This window comes from Sus scrofa, chromosome 3, assembly GCF_000003025.6.
Source record: "Sus scrofa isolate TJ Tabasco breed Duroc chromosome 3, Sscrofa11.1, whole genome shotgun sequence".
NCBI classification, from domain to species: domain Eukaryota; kingdom Metazoa; phylum Chordata; class Mammalia; order Artiodactyla; family Suidae; genus Sus; species Sus scrofa.
Window position 1 is genome coordinate 40,477,519 of NC_010445.4, and position 21,170 is coordinate 40,498,688.

The 21,170-nt window shown below is 50.7% G+C and overlaps 1 protein-coding gene across 16 annotated transcripts in view; it reads left to right on the forward strand.

Annotated features, from left to right (window-relative positions):
- The window catches only part of UNKL (unkempt family like zinc finger), a 68,054-nt gene that overhangs the window by 32,522 nt on the left and 14,362 nt on the right, over positions 1-21,170 (forward strand). For 7 of the 16 annotated variants that reach the window (XM_013987783.2, XM_013987786.2, XM_013987788.2 and 4 more), the window contains 3 exons: positions 12,518-12,602; positions 13,093-13,217; positions 18,285-18,368. In XM_013987783.2, coding sequence (XP_013843237.1) covers positions 12,518-12,602; positions 13,093-13,217; positions 18,285-18,368 — 294 coding nt within the window. Of the gene's footprint in view, positions 1-12,517; positions 12,603-13,092; positions 13,218-15,608; positions 15,973-18,284; positions 18,369-21,170 lie in introns of those variants that run through there. The other 9 variants (XM_003124759.5, XM_021086859.1, XM_021086857.1 and 6 more) reach the window with 5 other exon arrangements.

The window sequence follows — 21,170 nt, forward strand, 5'->3', positions numbered from 1 at the left end:
GATGAACATTTAGGTTGTTTCCATGTCTTGGCTATTGTAAATAGTGCCGCAATGAACATTGGAGTACATGTGTCTTTGCGAGTCATGGTTTTCTCTGGGTAGATGCCCAGGAGTGGGATTGCTGGATCAAATGGTAGTTCTATGTTTAGTTTTCTGAGGCATCTCCATACTGCTTTCCACAGTGGTTGTACCAACTTACAATCCCACCAACAGTGTACTAGGGTTCCTTTTTCTCCACACCCTCTCCGGCACTTATTGTTTGTAGACTTTTTGATGATGGCCATTCTGGCTGGTGTAAGGTGGTACCTCCTCGTGGTTTTGATTTGCATCTCTCTAATCATGAGTGATGTTGAACATCCTTTCATGTGTTTCTCGGCCATCTGTATGTCTTCTTTGGAGAACTGTCTGTTTAGATCTTCTGCCCATTTTTTGATAGGCTTGTTTGTTTTTTTGGTATGGAGCTGCAGAAGTTGTTTATAAATTTTGGAGATGAATCCCTTGTCCGTAAATTCACTTGCAAAGATTTTCTCCCATTCTGTGGGTTGTCTTTTTGTGTTGTTTAGGGTTTCCATTGCTGTGCAGAAACTCTGAAGTTTTATTAGGTCCCATTTGTTTATTTTTGTTTTTGTTGTCAATACTCTGAGAGGTGGATCTGAGAAGATATTGCTGTCGTTTATGTCAGAGAGTGGCCTATGTTTTCCTCTAAGAGTTTTATAGTGTCTGGTCTTCTATCTAGGTCTTTAATCCATTTGGAGTTTATTTTTGTGTATGGTGTTAGGGAGTGTTGTAATTTCATTCTTTTCCATGTGGCTGTCCAGTTTTCCCAGCACCACTTATTGCACAAGCTGTCCTTTCTCCATTGTATATCCTTGCCTCCTTTGTCATAGATGAGTTGGCTGCAGGTGCTTGGGTTGAATTCTGGGCTTTCTATCCTGTTCCACTGATCTATATTTCTGTCTTTGTGCCAGTACCATGCGGTTTTGATGATTGTTGCCTTGTAGTATAGTCTGAAGTCCGGGAGCCTTATTCCTCCAGCTCCGTTTTTCTTTTTCAGGATGTGTTTGGCTATTCTGGGTCTTTTGTGCTTCCAAACAAACTTTAAAATATTTTGTTCGAGTTCTGTGAAAAATATCCTTGGTAGTTTGATAGGGATTGCATTGAATCTGTAGATTGACTGAGGTAGTATAGTCATTTTGATAATGTTAACTCTTGCAATCCATGAGCATGGTATATCTTTCCATCTGTTTGTGTCATCTTTGATTTCTTTCATCAGTGGCTTATGGTTTTCAGAGTACAGGTCTTTTGTCTCTTTAGGTAGGTTTACTCCTAGGTATTTTATTCTTTTGGATGTGATGGTAAACGGAATTGCTTCCCTAATTTCTTTTTCTGCTCTTTCATTGTTAGTGTATAGAAATGCTGTCGATTTCTGTGTATTAATTTTGTATCCTGCAACTTTGCGAAATTCGTGGATAAGCTCTAACAGTTTTCTGGTAGAGTCCTTAGGATTCTCTAGGTATAGTATCATGTCATCTGCAAATAGGGATAGTTTTACTTCTTCCTTTCCAATTTGGATTACTTTTATTTCTTTTACTTCTCCGATTGCTGTGGCTAGGACTTCCAAAACTATGTTGAAGAGTAGTGGCAAGAGCTGACATCCTTGTCTTGTTCCTGATCTCAGTGGGAATTCTTTCAGCTTTTCACCATTGAGAATGATGTTCGCTGTGGGTTTGTCGTATATGGCCTTTATTATGTTGAGGTAGGTTCCCGTTATGCCCACTTTCTGAAGGTTTTTATCAGAAATGAGTGTTGGATTTTGTCAAAGGCTTTTTCTGCATCTATTGAGAGGATCATATGGTTTTTATTCTTCAGTGTGTTAACGTGGTGTACCACACTGATGGATTTGTGGATATTGAAGGATAAGTCCCACTTGATCACGATGTACAGTCCTTTTAATGTATTGTTGGATGTGGCTTGCTAGTATTTTGTTGAGGATTTTTGTATCAATATTCATCAGTGAAATTGGCCTGTAGTTTTCTTTTTTTGTGGAATCTTTGTCTGGTTTTGGCACCAGGGTGATGGTGGCCTCATAGAATGAGTTTGGGAGTATTCCTTCCTCTGCAATTTTTTTTTTTTTAAGGGTTGCTCTCATGGTATATGGAGGTTCCAAGGCTAGAGGTCAAATCGGAACTGTAGCTGCCAGCCTATGCCACAGCTCACGGCAACGCCGGATCCTCAACCTACTGAGCGAGGTCAGGAATCGAACCCACAACCTCATGGTTCCCAGTCGGATTCGTTTCCACTGCGCCACAATGGGAACTCCCCTCTGCAATTATTTGAAATAGTTTCAGAAGGATAGGTGTTAGCTCTTCTCTAAATGTTTGATAGGATTCACCTATGAAGCCATCTGGTCCTGGACTTTTGTTTGTTGGAAGTTTTTAAATCTCAGTTTCAATTTAAGTTCTTGTGATTGGTCCATTCATTTTTTTCTATTTTGTCTAGGTTTAGTCGTGGAAGATTGTACTTTTCTAAGCATTTGTCCATTTCTTCTAGGTTTTCCGTTTTATTGGCGTGTAGTTGCATATAGTAGTCTCTTGTGATCCTTTGTATTTCTGGGATGTCCGTTGTTACTTCTCCCTTTTCATTTCTAATTTTATTGATTTGAGTCCTCTGTCTTTTTTGCTTGATAAGTCTGGCTAGGGGTTTATCAATTTTGTTGATCTTTTCAAAGAACCAGGTTTTCGTTTCATTGATCTTTTCTATGGTTTTCTTCATTTCTATTTCATTGATTTCTGCTCTGATCTTTATGATTTCTTTCTTTCTGCTAACTTCAGGTCTTGTCTGTTCTTCTCTCTTGAGCTGCTTTAGATGTAAAGTTAGCTTGTTTATTTGCGCTTTTTCTTGTTTCCTGAGGTGGGCTTGTATTGCCATAAACTTTCCTCCTAGAACGGCTTTTGCTGCATCACATGGGTTTTGGAGGGTCGTATCTTTGTTGTCATTTGCTTCTAGGTATTTTTTAATTTCCTCTTTGATTTCTTCAGTGATCCATTGGTTGTTTAGTAGCATGTTGTTTAGTCTCCATGTGTTTGTGTTTTTTGCAGTTTTTTTCTTGTTGTTGATTTCCAGTCATATAGCGTTGTGGTTGGAAAAGATGCTTGATATGATTTCAATTTTCTTAAAGTTACCGAGGTTGGACTTGTAGCCCAGGATGTGATCAATGTTAGAGAATGTTCCGTGTGCACTTGAGAAGAATGTGTATTCTGTTGCTTTTGGATGGAATGTCCTATAAATATCTATTAAGTCCATCTGGTTTAATGCTTCATGCAGGGCCTGTGTTTCCTTATAGATTTTCTGTCTGGTTGATCTGTCCATTGCTGTAAGTGGAGCGTTAAAGTCCCCCACTATGATTGTGTTATTGTTGATGTGTCCTTTTAAGGTTGTTAGCAGTTGCCTTATATATTGTGGTGAACCTGTGTTGGGTGCGTAGATATTTAAAAGTGTTATAACATCATCTTGGATTGATCCTTTGATCATTATGTAGTGACCTTCCTTGTCTCTTAAAATATTCTTCATTTTAAAGTCTATTTTGTCTGATAGGAGTGTGGCTACTCCAGCTTTCTTTTGATCCCTGTTTGCATGAAATATTTTCTTCCATCCTCTCACTTTGAATTTGTATGTGTCCCTAGAAGTGAAGTGTGTCTCTTGAAGAAAGCATATGTATGGGTCTTGTTTTTGTAACCATTCAGCCAGTCTCTGTCTTTTGGTTGGGGCATTTATTCCATTAACATTTAAGGTAATTATTGATATGTATGTTCTTATTGCCATTTTATTAATTACTTTGGATTTGTTTTTGCTGCTCTTTTTTTCTTTCCTTCTTTTCTTGTTCTTTTCTGCCTATAGAAGTTCCTTTAGTATTTGTTGTAAGGCTGGTTTAGTGTTGCTGAATTCTCTCAGCTTTTGCTTATCTGTGAAGGTTTTGATTTCTCCTTCAAATCTGAATGAGAGCCTTGCTGGGTAAAGTAATCTTGGTTGGAGGTTTTTTCCTTTCATCGTGTTGAGTATATCATGCCACTCCCTTCTGGCCTGCAGAGTTTCTGTTGAAAAATCTGCCGATAACCTCGATAACCTTATCGGGATTCCCTTGTATGTTATTTGTTTCTTTTCCCTAGCTGCTTTCAAGATTTTCTGTTTGTCTTTAATTTTAGTCAGTTTGATTAGTATGTGTCTTGGGCTGTTCCTCCTTGGGTTTATTTTATATGGTACTTGTGCTTCCTGGATTTGAGTGAGTGATTCCTTCCCCATGTGAGGGAGGTTTTTTGGCTATTATCTCTTGGAATATTTTTTCTGTCTCCTTCTCTCTCTCGTCTCCTTCTGGCACCCCTATAATATGGATGTTGGTGCGTTTAATGTTGTCCCAGAGTTCTCTGAGACTCTCTTCATTTGTTTTCAATCTTTTTTCTCTTTTCTGTTCTGCATCCATAATTTCCACTAATCTGTCCTCCACCTCGTTTATTCGTTCTTCTGCCTCCTGTATTCTGCTGTTAGCTGCTTCTAGTGAATATTTTATTTCAGTTATTGCATTTTGCATCTCTTCTTGTTTAAGTTTCATATCCTGTATCTCTTTGCTCAGTGTTTCCTGTAAGTTATCCATCTTTGCCTCCAGTTTATTTCCAATGTCTTGCATCATCTTCATCATCAACAGTCTAAAGTCTTTTTCCTGGAGGCTAAGAATCTCCTCCTCGCTTAGCTGTTTTTCTGGGATTTTTCCTTTCTCCCTCATCTGGGTTATAGTTCTCTGTCTTTTCATTTTTACAGGTTTTTGGTGTGGTGACCTTTTTACAGATAATATAGTTGTAGCCTCTCTTACTTGTGATGTCCGCTCCCCTGTGGCTGAAGTCAGTATGGGGGGGCTTGCTGTAGGCTTCCTGATGGGAGGGGCTGATCCTGCCCTCTGGTAGGTGGAGCCGATTCTAATCCCTCTGGTGGGTGGGGCTTAGTCTCTGGATGGGATTAGAGGCAGCTGTGTGCCTGAGGGGTCTTTAGGGAGCCTGTGTACTGAGGGGGTGGGGCTGTGATCCCACCTGGATTGTTGTTTGCCCTGGGGCTTCTCAGTGCTGACTGATGGGTGGGGCCAGATTTTCCCAAAATGGCCACCTCCAGAGAAAGGCAGCTGCTGAATATTCCCGAGAGCTTTGCTTTCAATGTCCTTCCCTTAAAACAAGCTACATTCACCCCTGTTTTCCCAGGATATCCTCCAAGAACTGCAGTCAGGTTTGACCCAGATTCCTATGGAGACCTCACTCTGCCTTGGGACCCAGTGCATGTGAAAGTCTGTGTGCACCTTTTAAGAATGGGGTCTCCGTTTCCCCCAGTCCCGTGGAGCTCCTGTGCACAAGCCCCACTGGCCTTCAGTGCCAGATGCTCCGGGGCTCTTTCTCCCTGTGCCAGATCCCCACACTTGAGAGTTTGATGTGTGGCTCAGAACTCTCACTCCTGTAGGCGAGTCTCTGTGAACCAGTTAGTTTCCAGTCTGCGGGGCTTCCCACCCAGGAGGTATGGGGTTGTTTATATCACGAAATCACCCCTCCTACCTCTTGATGTGTCCTCCTCTTTTTCTTCTGGAGTAGGGTATCTTTTTTAAGGTCTCTGATCTATTTGGGTGGAGAATCTATTTAGTTGTGAATTTTGTTGTTTTTAGGAGAGAAGTTGAGCTCCAGTCCTTCTATTCTGCCATCTTAATCCCATCTATGAGTTTGTATTTCTTGCATTTTTTTTGGTCATTGTTGGTTTCTAGTCTTACAGTGTTGTCAGAAAAGATGCTTGGTATGATTTCAGTTTTCTTAAATTTACCAAGGCTTGGTTTGTTGCCCGGAGTGTCATCTACCTAGAGAGTGTTCTGTGTGCACTTGAGAAGAATGCATATTCTGCTGCTTTTGGATGGAATGCTCTATAAACATCTGATTAAGTCCCTCTGGTCTAATGCATCATTTAAGGCCTGAGTTTCCTTGTTCATTTTCTGGCTGGATGATCTGTCCATTGCTCTAAGGGGGGGTGTTAAAATCTCCTGATATTACTATACTACTCTCAGTATCTCTTTTTAAGGTTGTCAGCAGTTGCCTTATACACTGAGTTGATCCTGTGGTCAGTGCATATATGTTTACAATTGCTATGTCTTCTTGGATTGATCCTTTGATCATTGTGCAGTGTCCTTCTTTGTCTCTTATAATATTCTTTGTTTTAAAATCAGTTTTGTCTGATATGAGTATTGCTACTCCAGCTTTCTTTTGATTTCCATTTGCATGGAATATTTTCGTCCATCCTCTCACTTTCAGTTTGTTACATGTACCTAGAACTGAAGTGGGTCTGTTGAAGGCAGCATGTCTATGGGTCTTGTTATATCCATCCAGCCAGTCTCTGTCTTTTGGATGCAGCATTTGGTGCACTTACATTTAAGGCAATGTTTGATATGTATGTTTTTACTGCCATTTTATTAATTGTTTTGGATTTGTTTTTGTTGGTCTTTTTTCTTCCCTTGTTCTATTGTGGTTTGATGACTTTTTTTTTGACATTATATATATTTTTATTAACACATTTTTTTAAATAATCTTAACTGTTTTTTATTTCCCCAATACAGTTTTTTTCTACTCTGCAGCATGGCCATCCAGTTACATGTACATGTACACACTCTATTTTCTCCCATTGTTGTGCTCCATCATAAGTGACCAGACATGGTTCCCAGCGCTACACAGCAGGACCTCATTCTTAATCCCTTCCAAAGGAAATAGTTTGCATCTGTTAACCCCAAGCTTCCCATCCTCCCATCCCTCCCCTCCCCCTAGGCAACCACAAGTCTATTCTCCAAGTCCATGATTCTCTTTTCTTTCCTTTTTTTTTTCCTCACTTTTATCATTTTATTTTTATCTATTTTTTTATTTTTTCCCACTGTATAGCAAGGGGATCAAGTTATCCTTACATGTATACATTACATTTTTTCCCCCACCCTTTGTTCTGTTGCAACATGAGTATCTAGACATAGTTCTCAATGCTACTCAGCAGGATCTCCTTGTAAATCTACTCTAAATTGTGTCTGATAAGCCCAAGCTCCCGATCCCTCCCCCCCCCTCCCTCTCCTGTCGGGCAGCCACAAGTGTGTTTCCCAAGTCCATGATTTTCTTCTCTGTGGAGATGTTCATTTGTGCTGGATATTAGATTCCAGTTATAAGTGATATCATATGGTATTTGTCTTTGTCTTTCTGGCTCATTTCACTCAGTATGAGAATCTCTAGTTCCATCCATGTTGCTGCAAATGGCATTATGTCATTGTCTTTTATGGCTGAGTAGTATTCCTTTGTGTATATATACCCCATCTTCCGAATCCATTCATCTGTTGATGGACATTTGGGTTGTTCCCATGTCCTGGCTGTTGTGAATAGGGCTGCAGTGAACATGCGGGTGCATGTGTGATGACTGTCTTTAGTGTTGTGTTTGGATTGCTTTTTCTTATTTGTGTGTGTATCTTATATAGATTTTTGGTTTGCAGTTTCCATGATTTTTTTTTTTTTTGGCCTTTTCTAGGGCTGCTCCCGCAGCATATGGAGGTTCCCAGGCTAGGGGTTGAATCAGAGCTGTAGCCACTGGCCTACGCCAGAGCCACAGCAACGCGGGATCCGAGCTGCGTCTGCAACCTACACCACAGCTCACAGCCACACCAGATCCTTAACCCACTGAGCAAGGCCAGGGACCAAACCTGCAACCTCATGGTTCCTAGTCAGATTGGTCAACCACTGTGCCACGGCGGGAACTCTTCCATGAAATTTTGATATAGGAATATATATATGATATATGTAGATATATATGATTATTTTCAGTTGTTGGTCTCTTAACTGCAGGTACATCTCCAGCTTCCTGCGTTTGTACCCTCCTTGTCTCAGGATTTCCGGTTTTGGTGGCGTGTCTGTGTGGGGATGACTTCCCGCCTTTACTGTCTGTGTGACTTCGCTGGGGAGCCTCGTCATTTGTATTGTTTTTGTTTCTAGTTGTGGCCTTTTCTTTTCCACCTGGAGACGTTCCTTTAGTATTTGTTGTAAAGCTGGTTTTGTGATGCTGAATTCTCTTAGCTTTTGCTTGTCTTGAAAGCTTTGGATTTCTCCTTCAAATCTGAATGAGAGCCGTGCTGGGTAGAGTCATCTTGGTTGGAGGTTTTTTCCTTGCATCATGTTAAGTATAGCATGCCCCTCCCTTCTGACCTTCACAGTTTCTGCTGAAACATCTGCCGAGAACCTTATCGGTTCTGTGTATGTTGTTTGTTTTTCCCTAGCCACTTTCAGTATTTTTTCTTTGTCTTTAATTTTGTTCCGTTTGATGAATATATTTTATATGGTACTTGTTGTGCTTCTTGCATTCGAGTGAGGGATTCCTTTCCCATGGTAGGGAAGCGTTGGCTATTATCTCTTTAAATGCTTCCTTTGGCCCCTTCTCTCTCTCTCCTCCTTTTGACGACAGATGCGGGTGCGTTTAATACTGTCCCAGAGTTCTCTTAGACTGTCTTCACTTCTTTTCAGTCTTTTTTCTTCCGCATCCACGATTTCTGCTAATCTGTCTTCCATCTCACTTATTTGTTCTTCTGCTTCCTGTATTATGCTGTTGGTTCCTTCTAGTGTATTTTTTTTTTATTTCACTTACTGTGTTTTGCATCTCTTCTTGCTTAATCCTTAAATCTTCTATGTCTTTGCACAGTGTTTGTTATAATTTATCAATCTTTGCCTCCAGTTAATTTCCAAGGTCTTGAATCATCTTTATGACCATCAGTCTAAAGTCTTTTTCATGGAGGTCAGTGATCTCCAGATCACTTAGTTGTTTTTCTTGAGGGGGGGGTTTGTTCTCTTAGCTCAGTCACAATTCTCTGCCTTTTCACTGTGTATAGATTTTGGGTGCGCTCTCCTTTTTGCCAACAATGGGGTTGTCACCTCTCTTGCTTCTGGTGTCGGCCCCCCTTGTGGCTGAAGTTGGTGGGGGGGCTTGCTGCAGGCTTCCTGAAGGGAGGGGCTGCCGCCTGCCCCCTGGTGGATGGAGCTGATTCCTGTCCCTCTGGTGGGTGGGGCTCTGTCTCTGGATGGGATTAGAGGTGGCTCTGTGCCTGGGGGGTCTTTAGGCAGCCTGTTTGCTGATGGATGGGGCTGTGTTCCCACCTGGTTTGTTGTCTGGCCTGGGGTTTCTCGGCCATAAATGGGTGGGGCTAGACTTTTCCAAAATGGCCCCCTCTAGAGGAGGTCACGCTGATGACTGTTCCCGAGACCTTTGACTCCAGTGTTCTTCCTCCACTGGCTCTCAAGGCCAAATGCTCCAGGGGCTCCTCCTCCCGACGCCGGATCTCCAGGCATGGGAACCTGATGTGGGGCTCAGAACTCTCGCTCTTGTGGGTGAGCCTCTGCGACAGTTACTTTGCAGTCTGCGGGCTGCCTACCTGGCAGGGTTGGGATTGTTTATATCACATAATCACCCCTCCTCCTGTCTTTATGAGGCCTCCTCTTTGTTTTTTGGAGTAGGATATCTTTTTTTTTTTTTTTTTTTTTTGGCTTTTGTCTTTTTAGGGCTGCACCTGGGCATATGGAGGTTCTCAGGCCAGGGGTCGAATTGGAGCTACAGCTGCCGGCCTCACCACAGTCACAGCAACACCAGATCCGAGCCACGTCTGCGACCTATACCACAGTTCGCGGCAACACTGGATTCTTAACCCACTGAGCGAGGCTGGGAATCAAACCTACAGCCTCATGGTTCCTAGTTGGATTCGTTTCCCCTGGGCCACAATGGGAACTCCAGGATATCTTTTTTGATAGTTTGCGGTCTGTTCTATTTAAGTCGTTCGGCAGCTGGTTGTAGTTTCGTTGCTTTCGTGCGAGAAGGTGAGCTCCAGTCCTTCTGCTCCACCGTCTTCATCCCCAAAAGATTCCACTTGACCATCCTTTCTCTGGTTGGAGGGTTTCCTTTCATTTTATGCCCGAGTCCTCTGCAGTTTTCGTGAATGTATTGTTTTCTTTTGATTTGTGGTTGCCCTGTTTTTCCGGTATGTTAACTCCTTCCTCGATCCGCGTGCTTTAGCCTGACTGTCGCATAGGCTCAAGCAGATGCTAAAAAAAAGTCTAGATTTTCTTCCCTTCTTTTTCCACATTTTATGACTCCGATGTCCTTTTAAACCTTCGTATTTGTCCTTCTGCTGTTCCTTGTGTTTGTCGTGGCGTTTACAAATGGATGGGGCTTGGAACTCTCCCTCCTGTGGGTGAGCGTGTGCCATGCAGTTACTTTCCCGTCTGTGGGCCGCCCACCCGGCAGGAAGGGGGTTGCTTCTGTCACATCCTCGCCCCTCCTGCGTCTCAGTGCAGCCTCCTCTGTCTTCTGAGGCAGGACATCTTTTTTGGTAGTTTGCAGTCTATTTCGCTGAAGGTTGTTCCACAGTTGGTTGTAGTTTTGTTGTTTTCATGAGAGAAGCTGAGCACCTGTTCTTCTGCTCCTCCATCATAATCCCCTGAAAATGCTGAAAGACACGTTCCCATCTCTCCTGCCGGCCATGCCCTAGCCTGGACCCTTCTCTCGTTCCTGCTGCATGTCTAGCGGTTTCCTCCCAGGGATATCTGAAACAGACAGCCTTCTTTTCATGGGTGCTGCGTCCCTACAGACTTGGGACTTAAAACCCATGGGTACTAGTGAAATTGAACTTTAGCTGTTTTTTTTATTTTTTTATTTTTAAAGGACCACACCTGCAGCTTATGCAGGTTCCCAGGCTAGGGGTCGAAATGGACCTGCAGCTGCCAGCTTATACCACAGTCACAGTGATGTAGAATCTGAGCCGGGTTTGCGACCTACACCACAGGTCACGGCAACACCAGATCCTTAACTTGCTGAGAGAGGCCAGGGATTGATTGAACCCACATCCTCATGGATAGTAGTCAGATTCTTACCCCTGAGCCATAAGGGGAACTCCCTGAGTTTGTTCTTTGTGTCATGTGAGTATTTCAGCCATGACTTTTTTTTTCTTTTTTTTTTTTTTTAGGGCTGCACCTGTGGCATATGGAGGTTCCCAGGCTAGGGGTTGAATCGGAGCTGTAGCTGCCCGCCTACACCACAGCCACAGCAACACGGGATCCAAGCCGCATCTGTGACCTACACTACAGCTCACGGCAGTGCCGGTTCCTCAACCCACTGAGCGAGGCCAGGGATTGAACCCACAACTCCATGGTTACTAGTCGGGTTTGTTAACCACCGAGCCACGATAGGAACTCCCAGCCGTGACATTTAATAGAGAAGATAAAAAGCACCTCTGACCTCCAGCTGTGAGCCTGGTGCTGCGTCAGGACTACCGTGACGTTTACAGCAGCCGGGCCACCTGAGCCTCCCACCTCGCCTCATCTCCAGCGTGTCTGGGTGTGTGTTCGTGCACACACTGTGTGCACACATGTGTCAACTCAGGCTCCAGCAAGACAAGATACAGGGAAGTTAGGAGCCGGGCGCTGCAGTGAAGGAGCACGCAGCTACGCCAAGGGGGACCTGGTCTAAAAGTCTGGGCTTTTTCTTTCCCTGACTGCGTATTCTGTTGAGAGGTCGTCTGCTTTGAAATGCACATAAAATGACACAGCCTCCTCATATATTTAGTTCTAAGTTGGAAACCTTTTGAAATTGCTTATGTTTGTAGCCCTTAAATATTCTGTGCAGCGAGTTACCATTGTGGCTCGGTGGTAAGGAACCCAACTAGTATCCAGGAGAACATGGGTTCAATCCCTGGCCTCACTCAGTGGGTTAAGGATCCGGCATTGCTGTGAGCTCTGATGTACATCGCAGATGTGGCTTGGATCTGGCGTTGCTGTGGCTGTGGTGTAGGCCAGCAGCTGCAGCTCCAATTTGACCCCTAGCCTAGGAACTTCCTTATGCCATGCGTGCAGCCCTAAAAAGACCGAAAAAACAAAAAAGAAACAAAAAAAAACACCTCCGTGCAGGCGCTCAGGCGATAGTCGAAGAGCGACGGAGAGTGAGTGGCATCTCTGGCGGGGAGGGGCTGGGTGGCAGGGGTGATTTGGGATCTGGGCAGAGGCTGCGAGGGCATCTGGGGCTGTGGTCCCTCCTGGGCGGGCTGTGCTGCGGGAGCCAGACCCCCGTGAAGCAGCCTCAGGTCCGGTTGTGGAGCATACGCATGTGGCGCTCAGCAGGCATCTCTTGAGCACCTGCTGTATACCAGGAACTGAATCAGGTGCATCTTTCGGGAAATGCCAAGGGGACAAGTTGACTTGGTGTGTGGTTTCAGGGACAGATGCTGCAGGGGTGGCCTTGGGCCCAGAGTGCTCCCCAGGCTGACCAGCCCTTTGCAGGCCAGGGTGCCCCCGACCGCAGGGGAGAGAGGGGCGGGGGGGTGGGTATGCAGCCTCCCCACCCCTTTTCCAGGAGACTCTGTTCTGATTTCATTCCTAGTTCTCTGCATGGGGACCAGCCAGGTTTCCAGTCCAGCCTCTCTGTGTCGCTTTATTTTTCCTAGATCTACAAATCTACCAAGTGCAACGACATGCGCCAAACTGGGTACTGCCCTCGGGGCCCTTTCTGTGCCTTCGCACACGTGGAAAGTGAGTACCTCCATCCCGGAGCAGCTGGGAGGGTCAGGGCCGGTGTCAGGGCGGTCCTGGGAGCTCGTGGTCCCGAGTGCTGCGGCCAGGCTCGGGGTGGGGGGGTCTTGATGGCCAGATGGGTCCATGAAATGCCCCGAAGGCAGAGATGGCCTTGGTGACAGGAATGCACAGACACGGCCCTTTCTCACTGTTCCCAAGTGCTTCCTCTTAAAGCTTTCGAGTTCGGGGTCCAGTTCTTAGGAGCACAGCTGCAAACTCTTATTTTGCTCCTGTTTTAATTTTAACTAGGGGTTGGGGGGCAGCTTGTCCAGTTGAAATTTGCCATTGTTTTCTGCTGTTTTGAGTGTCAGGATTGGCACCGGGAGATGGGCGGGTCCCGGGCAGGTCCCGCGGGTCCAGCCGCCCTGGTCGGCCCCCCACTGCCCTCCCAGCCCCAATCTTTGGTTTCCTTTAACCGGTGCCTCTGCGCCCGTGGTTCTGTCACCAGCCGCAGCCACTCCAAGCCCACTGCCCCCTTTCTCGGCAGAGAGCCTTGGGACAGCCAGCGACTGGGGCTGCCGAGACCTCGCCTCCGTCAGCGGCCCCGCGGCCCCCAGCGGGCAGCCCGGACACGTAAGTGGTTGGCACCCCAGGGAGGCGCCCACTCTGCTGCTGGGTTGAACCCAGCTCTTAGGTCCGTGGGGGGTCGTGATCTCTAGACACATGGTTGGAGGCGGTCTGCCCGCAGGGTTGGAGGCTCCTTAGTTGGAGAAAAGCCTAGAGAAGCCCTGGCCCGGTGCACTGGCCCGGCCTGGCCTTTGCCAGCCTTGCACCTGTCGGCCGTGTGCAGGGCTGAGTGTGAGGCAGGGCCCAGAGTCAGTGGGGCCCCCACAGGGCAGGCCGGGCCAGGCCAGACGGTCCCCAGTGAGGCTATGCGGGCAGACCCAGGTAGGGGTCTCATGAGTTAGGACTCTTGTGCCCAGTCAGGTGAGGGCACGGTGGGGGAGGCCCCGTCCCGTGTCCTCCCCAGCCCCCTGTGTGGTGGTGGGTCCTCAGGTCCGCCTTTCATCTCCAAAGACGACCCTTCTCATCACCCGTGGTTTTATCTGTCCTGCTGGTGTCACCAAGGAGCTGGCCTCCTGGGATTAGTCCTAGGAAGGAAACTGGAAGAAACTCAGGCATTTCCCCTCCTGACTGTGTTTTCACTTGGTACTTTTTTCAAAGAAAAGGCTGGGGAAGGTGAGCACAGTCTAGGTGGGATTTGCTCAGCAGAGTACCACCAGGCACACATGTCATCACTGCTCCCGCACAGGGGGCATGGGGCGGGTGGCGGCAGCGCTCGGCAGGGTCAGGCCCCCGCCCTTCCTCACCTACTTGATGGCTCCCAGGGCTGTGATGGCCATGGCTTCAGGCAGTGGTCAGAGGGACACCGATGCGGCTCCCGCTGAGGGTGATGAGGCAGCAACCAGGGTGTGGACGGAGGACCTGGGATCCTGCAAGAGGCACCAGGGCTGCTGGGCCTGCAGCAGGATAGTCTTTTGTCGTCTTGTCGTTATTTTGCCACTTAAAAGTTACCATGCAGGACTCGCAGTGGGTGCAGGGCAGTGGGTGCCAGGGCTGGGGGAGGGGCGGCCAGCCCTCTGAGCTCCTGGGAAGTTTCCTGTGTGGGTGTGGGGCTGGATAGAGGCGGGCCTCACACAGCCCTGTGCACGCGCTCAATGCCACTGAATCCTTCACTTTTAAAAGGTTATGCTCACCTCAATTTAAAAAAAAAAAACAAGAAAAAGAAAAAAAGAAATGAAACATCCGAGTGGGGCCAGCTCTCAACTGTGGGCCCTGTGCGCGGTCAGCCCTTGCCTGCTTGGTGTTCGGCTCCAGCTGCGTGCAGGCACCTGTGGCCGATCGGGAGCCCTTGGTCTGGTCCGTCTCCCTTGGGTCTCTGGTTGCACAGCCTCTGGGGGAGGGCCCGGCAGGGTCCCTGGGGGCCTGGACGAGAAGGTGGGGTGGGTGTTGTGTGCCAGGGAGGGGAGGTTTCTTGTTCTCTGTGGGTCGGCCCTGCCCCTCCCCATGAGAATCTTCATTTGTGCGGGCTCCTGTGGTGAGTTCCCGCTGCTGCTTCTCAGTGTAGAGGGTGGGGTGAACATACAAACCGCGACCCTCGCCATACATCCTCCCCCACCTGCACCCCGAGGGGTGTCCTCGCCTGTAGATGTGGTCCTGGGTTCGAGGAGTCTGTCTTGGCTTTGAATTCCTCCTTCACAACTGGGGAGAGGGACTCGGCGTCCTCCCCGTGTGCACCGGCCTTGGGCCTGCGTCGCCGTGGGCAGCCCCCTCTCCTCCGTGCGGCCAGAATTGGCCACTCCCCGTCCCCTGCTGGCAGCCTCACTAGACACGCGTGATGAAATCACAGAGCGTGGGTATGTTGGTCTCTGTGCCCGGGTCTCGACACAGGCCTCCAACTGCTCAGTGCTCTTTTGCTCCCGTGGCGGCTCCTGGCAGGAAGCCTGGCAGGGAGGGCGGGGCTGGGTCGAGAATCCGTCGGTTGTGGGTTGACCGATGAGTCTTCCTAAAAAGCTCTATTAAATAGGAGGTTTGGAGAGCGTCCAGGTCGGCGGACAGCTCTACATGCGGGCTGGGCTGGGGGCCCAGCTCCCTGGGACGGAAGCTCGCGTGCTCAGGACCATGCCGGACCTCGCCCGAAGTGCGCCTCTGTCTGGCTGGCTACCTGCGTCCTTTGTCCCAGCCGCATCGCGTGATGCACCAGCGAACGTAGCTGTGTGTCGGCCTGAGTTCTGTGAGCTGTTCTGGAAAACGGTGGGAGCTGATGAGGGCGTCATGCAGACCCGGGTTGACAGCTGGCCAGTCAGAAGCCTGGGCGCTGCGTTGGAACGGGGGGCGGCGTGCGCAGTGCAGGCGAGTCTCGTGTCTCGTGGGACTGTGCCCTCAGCCGGGGGCTCCGCGCCGACCCCAGGGGTGTGCATCACCCTTCCTCTGCCGTGACTTGAACCGCCTTCCTGCAGGGCTGCCGCTGTATCTGGCTGCGGACATCCCGGATGCCTCCCGTGAGGTGGGGAGCAGGCCCAGCCCCGCAGCTGCTTGAGGGGGACCGCGCCTGGATTCGCCCAGCACAGGTCCTTGGTCCCCCTGAAGTGGGGCTCGTGGTGTGCCAGGGTAACCGTTTTCATGTGAACAGCAGCTAGGTCTGGAACTTTCGGGGGAAGAAGTTGAAATCCTCCGAGAAGCAACTGCCGAGTCCAGGCTCCTGCCGCTCGCCGCACCACAGGCCAGTGATTCGAAAGACATTTTCTTGTTGGGGCAAGAAAGAGCGACTTTATGTGGAAATCCAGCAGCCCCAGAAGCTGGTGGACCAGTGTCCCGACGAATGGAGGTAGAATTCGGGCTTCTTCTATACTGCAAGGGGGCGAGGTGGGGTTGGCTATTGCAGATTTCTTGGAATCCTCCGTCCTCGCAGCTGTCTGCCTGTCTGGTCGCAGTGATCCTCCGGCAGGACAAGCGGTAGGCCCCGTTCTGCACCTTTCTGTCTCTGCGCGTGGAAGAGCGTTAGGCCTTAAAGAATGGAGCCTTAGGAGGTTCAGGCTACAGGCACCTTTCTCTTCGTGATTAATGTGTAGCAAAAGCAGCAGAACACAAAGGCAAAAGTAAAAGAAACATCCCATTTAGAATCAGGTTTGTTCTCTATTACAAGGAGTCCATTTAAAAAAAATTCAGGCTGGGGGCTCCCGCCGTGGCACAACAGAAGCAGCAGAATTGGCAGCATCTCTGGAGCAGCGGGATGCAGGTTTGATCCCTGGCCTGGCGTGGTCGGTTAAGGATCTGGCGTTGCCACAGCTGTGGCTCACGTCGTCATCGAATCTCATCCCTGGCCCAGGAACTCCATGTGCTGCAGGGCAGCCAAAAAAGAACCAGAAAAAAGTCAAGCACAATATCAGTGCGCACCATCCAGCGCTCTCCTGGGGGACCAAGACGTCGGAACACGCTCGTCTTTCCTGATGTTTTCAGCGGAGGCCCAGAGGGACTTTGAGCATCCAAGGAGCCTGTGGGACCTGAGGCGCTGGGGTCAGCTCAGGCTGCCTCTGGTCCGGGGCTTGGGGGCATTTGGTTTGACTGTGACCCTCTGGGATTGTGTCAGCTGGAGTATTTGGAGACTGTGGGAGCCCAGCAGGGATCCTGCTGCTCTCAACAAGCTGTTTCCGTGTTTTAAGGCAGGGCGAGGCATAGAGGGCCGTGTCCTTTCCCTGCTTGCTGGGTCTCCATCCTCTGACGGCAGAGGGAACTGTGAGAGAGCGTGCCATGCTCTGCCCGGGCAAGCTGCTCCCACCGCCCCTCTGCCCCTTCCAGCAGGTTCTGGTGCCTGTGCAGCACACCTGCTGCTTCCTGCACGCTCCTGTGTGGTGGGGGGTTGCGGACGCCGCAGGGGCAGGCCCAGGGCCGAAGCAGGAGGGACGAGGGTTGGGACCCTCTCAGGAGCTCTGGGGCCTGCCCGGGCTGGGACTTCATCCGAGAGGCGAGCAGAGCTGTCTTACAGCACAGCTTCTCCTTAGAGGGAGGGTCTCAGGGGTCTGTAAGGGCCTTTGGAGGCCGTCACCCATGTTGGGGGGTGGGGGTCACTTCTGGGTGAAAGGAATGTAAGGAAACCAGAGATACCGGATGGCCTCGGGGTTGAGCGCGCATTGGGCGTTGGGCAGGAGGAAGGGGCCCCGGTCGGCAGGGCTGATGGGGACATCGATTCTTCTCTGCCCTCCGCTGGCTTCTCAGCCAGGATTTTCCCACGTGCAGCAGAGGGGGGAGAATGTTCCTTCTGGCTGGAGTTCCCTTGCGGCTCAGCTGTAACTGGACTAGTACACATGAGGATGTGGTTCGATCCCTGGCCTCACTCAGTGGGTTAAGGATTTGGCATGGCCGCAGGCTGCGGTGTAGGTAACAGATGAGGCTCGGGTCCTGCATCGCTGTGGCTCTGGTGTAGACCTGGGAACTTGCATGTGCCGCAGGTACAGCCCTCAACAAACCAACAAACAAACAAAAGATGTCCCTGCTACCCTTTCAGGTTCGGTGTCTGGGGTCCTGCAAATTAAATCGACCAAAGACAGATTTCCAGGAGAAAAGCTTTCTCACTTAGGCATTTGGAGGCCAGACCTGGGGGTTATTTACGCTTTTGACAAAGAGCATTAACTTGTTGAGAAGTGGCAGGATAAAAGGGATTGCTCCCGCCGGAAGATGCGGACGTGGGGCATAATGGGAGATGAGTGCCAGTCCATTGAGTTTGTGCCGCAGCTCGGCCTCCTGCAGCATCCTGGGCGACTAGAGTTCTCTGGGGTTGGTCTGTTCTATTTCTCGTGGGGGAACCTTCTGGAGGTTCTGGAGGGGAAGGCAGAAATGGTCTTCCAGGAAGTGATCCTTTGCCGCACGCAGGTGCGGGGCTCCCCAGGTTTCCCCGGCTGCAGCCCTGCCCGGGGGGCTGTGTCTGGGGTTCGTCCCCGTGGGTCAGAGAGACACAGACCAGCCAGGAGGGCAAAGCCCCACGTCGGGGGTAGGAAACGGAGTCCAGGAACACGGACCAGAGGCAGCAGGTTTGAAAGCCTCTTGTGTTTCCCGAGACTGAAGTCCGTGCTGTTTTCTGTCTTTGGAGCCAAGCTGAGGTGTCTGTGTGTGTTTTTAATAAGCTGCTTTTTCTTCCAACAGCCAGTGCTTTTTGTGTTGCAGACCAAGTGGAGAGACTCACCTGCCGAAGGCAGCCAGAAAGCCAGCGAGCAGGACAGTAAGCAGGTAGCCCTGCGTCGAGATGTCGCGTGCCCTGTGCAGCCGGACCTCACCGCCTGCCTGCCTGCCTTAAATGCCTCCCGCCGGGGTCCCCCCGCCTGCCCGCCCCGCCCCGGGCTGTGCTTACCCTTCTCTGTGACGCAGCCTGTTCTTTCCGCCCTGAAGCCGTCTCTTCCGTGTCCTGTGTAACGTTGTAAACCACGTGTCATACCTTGAAAACCACAAAACCAAAAGCTCTTAAAAGCTTGCTTCGCAGGGAAGCACTGACGGAGGTCCACTCAGCCTGGAGCCAAGCGTGAGGTCGGGTGGCCGAAGGGCCGGTTCCCCGCAGGGCCTCCATCCCGCCCGCAGCCCGTCTCTCCGGGTCGTCTTCCCTCCCCTCTGTGTCCCGACGCCCCCTTTCTGTCCGGACGTCCGTCCTGTTGGTCAGGACCCACCCGAACAACCTGGTCCTCACGCGACGCCTCAGTAGAGACCCTGACGGCAGGCGAGGTCCCGCGGGTCAGGACCCCGAGTTCTGGGGTCACAGCTGAACACGGCTCGGTCTCCCTCTCCCGGGTCACACCTGAGGTGGCAGGTGGCCAGTGCGTTCTTTCGCCTTCGCAGGAGGCGCCGAGGGCTCCCTCTGTGACCCGCCCAGGCCCCTGCGAGTGGGGCCCTTTGTCTCTGTTCTGCCCCACCGGCTGCCCGTCTGCTGGTAAAACCGAGCTGTTCGGGGGGACAGGTGGCTTTCCTGGACGCTGGTGCCCTGAGCACACGTGGCCTCTGTGAAGAGGCGGAGAGAGACATCCATGCCTTGGCAGACTGGGCCCGCCGGCTCGGCAGTGCCCGCCCTCGGCTGGTTGTCACTGCTCTCTGCTCTGAGCTTTGTGTTAAATTCCCAAGTAGGCAGATCCTTGTGGTTCCTCTTCGTGCGGTTTTCTGGCGCCCCTGGGGGATTTGGGGGCACTTTTCTTCTTCAGGCGCCTCTGAAGCACATTTTGACATGAGTAGGTTGGTTCAGAGTAAAAATACAACCTGGTTACCTTGTGATTCTTTTTTTAAGAGATTGAAATTGAGAAGTTGTGCATTAAGAATGTGAAATGGGGAGCTCCCGTTGTGGCTCAGTGTTAATGAACCTGACTAGTATCCATGAGGATGCAGGTTCGATCCCTGGCCTCGCTCAGTGGGTTAAGGATCTGGTGTGGCCATGAGCTGTGGTGTAGGTTGCAGAGGCAGCTTGGATCTGGTGTGGCTGTGGCTGTGGCGTAGACTGGCAGCTGCAGCTCTGATTTGACCCCTAGCCTGGAAACCTCCATATGTCGCAGGTTCAGCCCTAAAAAGACAAAAAAGGCAGGAAAAGAACCTGAGGGTGAAAGGGTAACAGTAGCACAGTCAAGAGGGCACGTGGCTGTGGTTTCAGGGCCGAGGAATAATGGCCAGGAAAGGAGTGGGGTGGGCGAGCTCCCCGAGCCGCGGATGGGACCCCACGCCGCCTCAGGCACACAGGGCAGTTCCCTGGGTGCGAGCAGCCCCCGGTCCTCGGGCGCTGCAAGTGGGCTGGCCAAGTGCCTCCACAAGCTGCCTCTCGCCTGCGCCCCGAGCCCCCTCTGTCCCGTCCCAAAGCTGGGCTCCGGGGGAGGGGGCCCTGGGGGAGCAGCATTGGAAAGCCAGCTCTCAGGACCCCCAGCCCAGGTCAGCAGGTCTGGGCGTTTCCCCTAAGACCCCCAAGGGTCCTGCTCCATTTGAAGGGCTGACTGGCATGCCCGGGGACAGGTGACTCCGAGGCCAGCACGGTGGCTCTCATGGACCAGTGGTGCTCAGAGGCCACTCTGGGGACCGCTACCCTGCATGTGGGCGCCATCTGCTCCGGCCAGTGCTGGCTGCGTCCCTCTCCCGGGGTCGGCTGCAAGACTGTGCCCCTGGGCCCCAGCACGGCCCTTGTTTCCGGGGCCTCAATCACTGCGTCCGGTGGGGAGCACAGGCTGCCCAGTTCGCTGCTTAGCCCAGCCCGCTCCCCACTCTCATCTTCCTTCCTGGGTGGTCCCTTCCTTAGAAGCCCCTGCTCTCGCTGGGTGAGCGACACTTGGTGGGCAGTGCCCAGGGCAGTGGCCTCTGAACTGCATCTCTGCCATCGCTGCAGAGTCGAGGCTCCAGGACCATGGAGGTGCTGCCCACGGAGCCCCCAGGACTTGCCCCGTCCTACCCTGGGAGGCAGCCAGTGGTGACGCCCGTCGGCCCTGGAGCACATGGCCCCTGGGGGGGAGGGTCAGTCCGTGTGTGCGGAGTCGTGATCCTGAGTGTCTTGGGGGCTCGCGTCTCAGGGAACACGCGGGCTCGCAGAGCTGCTAGTCCGGGGAGTCCCCAGGTCACCGCCAGGTCCTCAGCACACGAGCCTGTCTCTGGCCGTGGAGGTTGCTCTTCTCCAGCCTGTCACTCCCAACCAGGCAGATGGGAAGCTTCCTGATGTGCGATCTGGGTGATTTCATAGATGCGGCACCCGGAGCCTGGGCCGCAGAAGAGAAAATAGATCAACTAGACGTCACCAGAATCAAAGATGTGCGCATCCGAGGACATTGTCCGCAGAGTGAAAAGACAGCTCACGGAATTGGGAAAATGCCTGCAAATGATGTGTCTGGTAAAGGTTCCTCCTCAGAACATAACTTCTTCAGCTCAGCATCAGCACAACAAGCAACTCTATGAAAAAGTGGGCAAAGCCCTTGAGTAGACACTTCTCCAAGGAAGATACACAGCTGAGCGCACAGGGAGGGATGCGCAGAATCACCAGTGGGGGAAACGCAAACCAAATCCGCCGTGAGGGGCCACTGC